The following is a 9,068-nucleotide window of genomic DNA, read 5'->3' as shown; positions in this document are numbered from 1 at the left end:
AATGAGAACAGTGTGCTTTTTTTTTTTAGTCAAAAAGCTCTATTATTGGACCAACAAAATGAAGTTTTGTGATAACTGGGTTTGGAGTCGGTGATGCCTTGAATCTTATAACTGGGCAGTTTTCCCATAACCCTGGAGTCAATGTTCCCCTTTTAAGTCTGTTAATTTTACTAAATTATTTATGTTATGAATAAACTGCATCACAGTATTTTAATTAAGTGTGTTCATAGTCATTTTAAAAATAGCTGACTGGGATAGGTCATTTAATTATATTTTATCTGTTAGAAAGCATTAGCTCTGCTGTGACTGATAGCTAACAAGGCCATCTGCAATGCCTTTCGGTTCACTCACACTGAATTGTTCAGATAAAGACTGTCAAGTGCTGCCTAAATAAGGAAGGAGCCTTGGTAGAGTTAAGTGCAGTGGAGGACACAAATGAAGCATTGATTCCAGGCATGCTGGAGGGTCTGAGCTGTTTCCTGCAGCGCTGAACCTTTTTAGAGTTTTCATTGTTGTTTTCTGCAAAGTATTAAAATGCGAGTATCTGTTATTCAGGATTTCAGGGAAGATGAAAATGAGGATGGGGAGGAAGAAGAACAGGTGAGTTAAACCTCAATAGCTTTGAAAAGTGCTTATTTCCTTCTGTTGTTATCCTTTTAGGACAATAAACCTGAAATGATTACCTTTCTCTTACAGGTCTTCCTCAAGCCTGTTATTGAGGACAAAAATATGGAACTGGCCCGAAAATGCAGTGAAATAATAAGTGATGTAAGTGGCAGTGACTGTTTGCATCCTTACATTTGCATTTTGCTTTCCAGTGGCTTTATATTTATCATATATTTTTTTCAGGTATGTACAGTGCAGTGTGTGCCCATCCAAGGCTCAAATACAAAAGCACACAAAATAGTAGAAAAGCAGAGCCTACTCTGGTGGCTTGAATTATCAGCTGCAAAAGGATGAGCTTTGCAGACCATTTGGATGGTATGAAGCATAGGCCCTAGGAAGGAGAATGTTCCAAAAAGTGGGTCTCATGTAGAAGGTATCACCCAGGAGAACACCTTAGCTGATTTCATCAGGAAAATGCAGTATTTTTTTGAGTTACAGTCTAATCCTATGAAGCTTGATTGGTTAGAACAGAACTGGGTACCAGTATACATAGCTGTAAGGAGGGAGAATAAAAATAAAAGAGATGAATTTGGAGTGTTTTCTATCGGTCTGTAGTGATAGATGCTCAAAACTGTGTAGCATATTATTATTGACTTACACTTATAGGAAGAATCCACTGAAATGCTAGAATATCTTTAAAAATTATTTATCTAGAAAATTCTTGACATAGTTACTATAGATTTTTAAAACTATGAATCACATATAGACATTGTATAAACATCATAGATCAGATCCAAGACATTTTAAATTGGAGTAGATCCAATTGCTTCAGTGTAACAGCACCAGATTTACCTTGGTGGAAGTTTATTTCTGTGTCCCTCTGGGAAAGTGTGTCTGAGGACTAACTTTGTCCCTTCATGTCAATGGGAGCTAGAGTGATATTTCTCCTGCGAGGATGGTGGCTGTCAGCAGAGGAGATGTTACTGAGGACAGAAGGACTTGCTTTAACAAGTGTTCTTCTAAAGAGACCAAAAATTGATATCTGGCTCATGTGGTTTTGTAATCTGATATTTAGTTTTGGGATGTTATTGTTCAAGATGAATGAGTATGTTGATTTTATGAGAACAAAACATACACACTGTACACTTAAGGTATAAATTATTAGGGGTTACATATGACAAAAGAATAGGTAACTCAGAAAAACAGTATCTGGGATGTGCAGGTGTTACAGTGCTGGCTTGAAAGTGTGACTTTACAAGGTCAAAGTTTCCTCTTTGTCCATACATCCTTTGGTAATACTTTAATTTTCACAGAAAGAGTGCTGAAAATTGGATAGATCCTTAAGAGAAGCTACCAAGGTGGCTCCCTTCAATCTTAAGCTAGTAGTGGAGATTATTAGTATTTTCACTGATGGTTATCTACATGCTTTCTTTGGGAAAAGAATAGCATATGGTACGATAAGTGCCTGTCAACTCATGTAAAGGCCAAAATGAAAATGGACCTGGAGCACTTATCTGACCCAAAATACATTTATTGCTTCCATGCAACTCATTTCTAAACATGGTTGCTGTTCTTAAAGGCAAAAACTCCCTGAAAAATTCTGAAGAAATATTTTCTTTAATTGAAAAGGATTTATTACTGTGCTGTGTACCCATTAGAGTAATATTGGCTGTGGCTATTCATTAACTGATAAATGGAGTGGCTGTACTTTCTCTGATTTTCTGCAGGGGCTTAGGAGCTAAGATGAATAACAACGTCAAGCCAGGTTTCTGAAGCCCGTAATGGTTCAGGGATGTGGGCTTTTGCTGAAAACTTGTGATGCCTTTAGCCTGCAAGTGTGTTAGATTTTCCTTGAGATATGTAATGCATAATGGCAGCGTGTCATTAATGCTTTCAAAGCAGTAGAAATGTATAATGGTCCAGACCAATTTAATGTCAAAGAAGAGACTCTGTTTAAAAATGGCATCCAATTTGGGGGCCTTATTCAGCCTCTGCTGAAATCAGCAGGTGTTTCTTCATTGGCTTGAATGGAATACGTGTATGTATTGAGGGTGAATTTTGTTTCGCAAAATTTTTGCTATAACGGGAATTTCTTATGACCAGTCAAGCCCTTTGTGCTGGGGGGTAAGTTCCTCACCCTGCACGCTTCCTTGTGGAGGCCGATGAACTGCAAGGGGTTTGCATTCTTGCCTTTGGTTTTTGACTCATTAACATTCAGAACTTTTTATACATTCTTTATCCTTTTTAGCATGAATCTTTACACAAACTTTTGTTTATGTGGGTGTGTGGTTGGTGTACATCTGTACATTTTATGTGTACAATGGTTTTACAGGGCTTGCAGCTTGGCCCTAAGATGACCTTGGGACAGCAGCCTGTGTCCTTGCTGCCCACGAGACTGGGTGATTGTCCTTTTCTGGTGGTGGAGCTGTCAGCACAGCTCCTCCATCAGAACGCAGCACCAGGAGTGCTCATGACTGAGATACTGGGGTTGCATTGTGCTTGCCCTGCATTCTTTGCAGACTGACTTTAATTTGGCGATATAGTTTTAAAACGGTGTTACAATGGCAGCCCTTAGTGCATGCATAACTGTCAGCCTTGAACTGTATGTGGGGGAAGTTGTGAAGTGTTTATGTGCTCCAGTTCTTGAGGGAATCCCCGTTTTCATTTGAGGTTGGCAGATGTTTGTTCTGTGGCTGTGATACCCCCTGGATTGTTTCTCCCTAAAGCCATTTCATTTAATCTCCCTCCATTATGAAATTTTACTCAACAGATGTTTTCAGAACTGTCATGTGTGTTTGATTTATATGAATTACCTTGCTTTCCAGGCCTTTTCTCTTCCATGTTAAAATTGAGCCTGTCCATTTGCTTATATTACCTAAGTTTTGGTATATTTTCATCTCCTCTTTGTTTTGATTGTGTGGTGTGATGTTGTGAATACTGCCATAAGCAGAGAGGGGAATTATTATACAAATAAAATGATCAGTGACCAAACTATCATAATCCTCTTTGGTAGAGAGGCAGATACTCTGCTTCTGAACATTCTGCTGAATTTTGGTAATGTGAGGTACCAGTGCTTCTTTTCCCCTATAGCAAAAAAGTGGTACTACTTGCCATTTAACTGTCCTTGTACGGAGTCCAACTTTGCTTTAGCACGTCTCTGTTATAAAGCAAGGGCCAAAGAGACCTAGAGTCAAGTGCAGAAGGAGAGTGCCTTTCCACTGATATCAACAGGCTTCTGACCACCTAATTCAGGGTGGAGCCATTCCTCTGGGCTCGCCATTACTAGTCACAGCCTCTAACTCAGGAGGACTTTGAGGTCCAAATTGTTGGAGACTAGTAAAATACTGTGGGGCAATGATACTATATGCTTGCCCTGTTCTCATGCTTTTCTCTAGGTTTCTGTGGCCACAGAGGATTTTGTATTAAACGGATCTGTGGTCTGACACAGCTCTTAGTCTTATGAGAGATTATAAATTAAGAAATGTAGGATTGGAAAGGGAATCCTTAGTGGAAAAGAGTTCCCTTTTGGTCTAGCATGAGAGCTAGATAAGAACATTCAGAAGTTTTTGTGGCTTTTCTAAGCTTTAGTGGGTCTTTGAGAGCTGACAGTTCTGTAATGGGTCTTGTCATGATGACTGTCAACATAGTTACATCACTGATGTCAAGATACTAAGAAAAGTTTTTCAAATATACTCATATTAAAATCAGGTTAATATGTGTCCCTGAATGCAAAGAAAAGGTGGCTGCTCAAATTAAGCTGTTAGCGTGGGAGCCTACCCTTTAGCCCACAGTCTCCTCCTGTGTTTCCCCCATGGAAAAGACTGATGGAACAGGCCATGGTGAGATGAATTTTCTTGGCGAGCCAGGAAGCTTCAGCCTAAAGATTGGATCCCCTTGTTTCATAAAGTTGATCTTGCCATATAACATCCATTAAGAAAAAAGGCAATTTGAAGCTTCCTGTTTTGGTGGTTGTCTAGGAATTTTAATCCGCTTTTACTGGATAGCTGTGCCGCTGGTCAGAGTAGTTTTATCATGACTCAGGGAGAAGAAAGGGGTCAGGAGACCACTATTAAAAACTGGGCGTTTAGTGAGCTATTGGACTTCAAAAGTATATCAAAAGAGCAGTGGTGGCTCCAGGCCATCTTTTGCAAATTTTTCCTATTATCTGTTTTTTTTTGCAAGTCTTACCAGAGCTACTCAACCTAAATAGCATATCAAAATACATGGTGAAGGGTAAGTCACTCACAGGCAAAATTTCCTATTCAGTATTTTAGACATTTGAGTTTGTAACCCCAAACTTTGAAAAGGAATATTAACTTCTCTGCATATTCCTTCCAGCCATTGGTTTTGTTCAGTCATAGCCAACCTCTTAAGCCTCTCGCTTAGATCATTTCCAATAAATACACTTTACAAGTGCAGATGTCATGACTTCATTATAGTTGTCCCATTTCATATTCTATCTTTCTGATTCCAAGCGACGCAGACACTTCTGTAGCAGAATGGAGAGTATTGGAGCAGAGTTTGACCACACATTTTGTTACACGTCCTTTATAAATTGCTCATTTGAGCCTGCGTGCATTTTGTGGCCACTGTGGGTTACTATAATAAATGTGAATGATAAAGGAGTAAGGAGGTGGCATTTGTCCTTTACTGCTTTCAGTTATTTTGAAAGCATGATTTCTACAGCAGAATGGCTTTGATTGTTTCTTCTAGTTGTGTTGTGTCATCCCCCCACAGTAAAGAGATACCTTAGGAGGCTTTCATGTTTGATTTTGAAATGTAATTATTGCTCTGTAATTCAAATGGATGTAATTACAGCCAGCTCTCAGTTATCTGTGGGTGATTTATCTAAGGTGGGAGCCACCAGAGTCTCCCGTCTCCTCAATGAGAGTCTCAGCTTTACAGGAGTTCCTACTGGGAACTCCATCAAACCTAACCAGTAGACAGTCAGCTATTTAGATTTCCCACATAACTCCTCAGCTGTATCACTGTGAGTGACCATAATTCTATGAAGCTTTTTCTAAAGCTGTTTGTGTACACATTCTCTCCCCTCCCCCCCCGCCCTGGCGTTGCAAGTACACGTGTGCGTGCCGGTACATGGGTGCAGGTTGACAGTAAGTGCCTGCTCATGCTTATCATAAAACTGCCCTTTTTTTGTATTACTTTGTGATTACCTAGCAGTACAGTGTCACACACGCGTTGTGTGAACCATTGGATTTGTGTATCCCTGAGTAAAATGATGACATACAGTAATTTTGCACCCATTGTTCACCAAACTTTTTTAATTTAGAATACACTGTAATCCACAAAGACCGACAATATGATTTGGTAATGGGATGTAGATCCCTTCAGTAGTCCAAACCTGGATGAACTCAATAGTAACCAAAATTGTTTCCTGTGCGAGGATTATGCAGTCATCAGTGGGAGATGAATTTGGCATTATCTAATCCATTTTGTGGTGGGCAAAAAAGTTTGCATCAGAAAGTACAGGAGCTGATTCTGTGCAAGCTACCTCATGAATTTTCCAAGTCCCTGTAGAGGAGCATAGACTACAACTTGTGATATCCATTAAGGATTCAGAGAAAGAGGAAATTAAGACTGCATATTTCTGTAACGCTCAGATGCAGATCATATTGCTTCTGTCAGTGCTTGTCAGCAAGTCTGGAGTGCATAAATGCAAGCTGCTGTTGTGCAGAATGTGAAAATGAGGTTAGAGAAATGGTAGCAGATAATAACCGTGAAAGCTTAATACTAAATAATTCAATTTACATTGAACTAAACTATTCTATGCACAAAGAAAGAAATGTTATGAAAAACATTTAAGGCTATCCATGTAGGATGCCTATCTTTAAAATGTGTTTAGTCCATCTCATTGTAGACGTACAGTTCTTACATAATAAAGATCCCTATGCATTCACCGTGGCTCTGGACTTCATCCTCCTCGCAATCTCACCAATACAAACTGTAATTCTGACTTCATCAACAGTCATGTGATTATTTATAGATAACTACTTGCTACACCTGCCTGTATTGTTTGCCCCACGGTAAGAAAAAGGTTGGTTGTTAAAAAAAAACCCCACAACCAACAAAGCACTTCTGGGTTTTTTTCCCCGAAATACGTTGTGGTGTTTTGTGTCAAAAATTGTTTCTGCTCTGCATAAATATGACTTAAAAAATGGCTCAATTTAAACTTAAAATGCTCTTAAACTCTGATATTATCTGCATGTAATGACGGTTGGGGTGCTTTGTAGGCAATGATTTGACAGTGGCCTTCTGAATTTCATCATATAACTCTTGGATTCATAAACCTTTGGCAGTGGCTTTTGATTGTGTTACACAGATTCTGTGCTTGCTAGGTCTGTGTTAGAAGTTAGTTTAACAATTTTATCTTTGAGATCAAGAAGAAAATACTTTATTTGATTCTCCTTTCTTTAGAGATACTAGAACATCTACAGACAGTGTTGAAAATGTGCTGTAGATGTAGAAAATAATATCTTTTTCCTCTTTATTATTAAAGAGTTCCGTGACTTTTGCATAGCCCTGGTACTGTGTGTGAGAACTGTGTGGGCATTTCCCTGTGTGGCCTAATTTGATCCCGCCTGTGGTGTTTGCAAGCCACCCAGCATAGTAGCCATAAATATTACAACAGCAACAATAGCCACTGTTTGTTTTTCTGTTTTTCTGTTGTTGTTTTTTTTTTTTTAAGAACAATTAAACTTTTTTTCTCCTCTTTGTAGATACACTATAAAGAAGAATTTAAAAAATCTAAGGGCAAGTGCATATTTGTACCTGACACCCCACAGCTAAAACATGTGAAAAGTCTCAGTGCTTTTATTTCTGAGGTAAGACCTAAAGGATTGAAGAATACTCTTTGCTTCTTATGCCTCATAAAAACTCTCTGAATTGAATATGGTGGTTTTTAGCAGGGAAAGGATGGCTTATTTCAAATAACAATTCTGTTTAAAGCTGAAGTGTGTTGGGGCTGTTCAGACTGGAGAAGAGAAGGCTCTGGGGAGATCTTATTGTGGCCTTCCAGTACCTAAAGGGGGCCTACAGGAGAGCCGGGGAAGGACTTTTTACTAAGGCTTGTAGCGATAGGACGAGGGGGAATGGCTTTAAACTGGAAGAGGGCAGGTTTAGATTAAACATTAGGAAGAAATTTTTCACTTTGAGGGTTGTAAGGCACCGGAACAGGTTGTCCAGAGAGGCTGTTGAGGCCCCATCCCTGGAGGTGTTTAAGGCCAGGCTGGACGCGGCCTTGGGCAACCTGGTCTAGTGGGAGGTGTCCCTGCCCATGGCAGGGGGGTTGGAACTCGATGTTCTTCAAGGTCCTTCCCAACCTAAACCATTCTATGATGTTTCTGTGATTCTGTGACTTAAAGCACTGTAATTAGTGCATACTGTATATATGAGTAATAATAATTTGGAGTTATGCAACACTTTTATTCTGGGATTCAAAGATGTTTTATTAATGGTTCTGAGACAGTCTTAGCTGTCCCATTTTATGGATGGATAAACTGAGGAACAGGAAAAGGATTTCTTTTTAGTTATTCTGTAGCGATGAGGTTTTCAAATTATACCTGTGCGTAGTTTCCCTGCTGCGGACAATTCACAGCCTGACTGTCAAGCAGAAGGAGGGAAGGAAACTGTTACCATGTTATCACCCCTGCCCTCCTTCAGCAAGGGGACTGGGGCAGACATCTGCCATCTGCAGGTTACCTGAGCACTTGCATGTATATATATGCATACCCATGTCAGAGTTTTTCCATCTTTGTGTACGCACAGAGCTGCAGTGGCAAAACTTCCCAAATGCCATAGCAGAGTTTACTGCTAACTCTTCATGTCCCAGGTACAAGGTGCCAGAGGATTGCATCTCTGATTATTTTCCATGTGTGAGAACAGCAGCGGGAGTTTTACCTGACAGAGAGTTAAGGAACTGCTGGTTCCGAGTGATTTTTCTGTCAATGTGACCCTTGGAAGACTTGAATTTTTGGTGCCTCTATTTTTGTCCTACCTTTATGATTACGATAAAGAACATCCCAATATCCCTGTCTGGAATTATGTAATTTATATACATTCTATATTATCTTTCTGATATACATCAGTTTGCTGTGTGGCTACATTTATTATAAGTGCATCTGATGAATATTTTTGTTATACTTATCTTCATATTTTCTGAGAAAGAGTGCCATGTCCAGAGTGGCATGTCCCAAGGGACATAAATGTGATGAAATTATGCTTTCTAAGAGACAGACTACTTAGTCTACAAAAGTACAGTATAAAGAGAGTATTTATTGAATCTATCCATCTGATTACAAAGAAAAGCTGCTAATTATTAATCAAACATTTTGAGATATAAAGGAATTTCAAAATTTAAATCCCCGTATGTTTTATGATATCTCACTGTTGAGCACTCTGGTGCTTATTGCAGCATTACCTGAAGCCAATGATGTGATGGATGG

At 39.3% G+C, this 9,068-nt stretch overlaps 1 protein-coding gene across 1 annotated transcript in view; it reads left to right on the top strand.

Annotated features, from left to right (window-relative positions):
* The first annotated feature begins 534 nt into the window (after positions 1 to 534).
* Positions 535 to 9,068, top strand: part of NEBL (nebulette) — a 90,202-nt gene continuing 81,668 nt past the window's right edge. Inside the window, exons 1-3 of the mRNA XM_009887131.1 lie at positions 535 to 600; positions 697 to 768; positions 7,344 to 7,448. Of these exons, the coding sequence (XP_009885433.1) occupies positions 535 to 600; positions 697 to 768; positions 7,344 to 7,448 (243 nt within the window). The remainder of the gene's footprint in view (positions 601 to 696; positions 769 to 7,343; positions 7,449 to 9,068) is intronic.

The sequence above is a fragment of the Charadrius vociferus genome, unplaced genomic scaffold, assembly GCF_000708025.1.
Source record: "Charadrius vociferus isolate BGI_N301 unplaced genomic scaffold, ASM70802v2 scaffold126, whole genome shotgun sequence".
In the NCBI taxonomy this organism is placed as follows: Eukaryota; Metazoa; Chordata; class Aves; order Charadriiformes; family Charadriidae; genus Charadrius; species Charadrius vociferus.
Note: the sequence above shows the minus strand (reverse complement) of the source record. Positions and strands in the feature narration are given on the sequence as shown.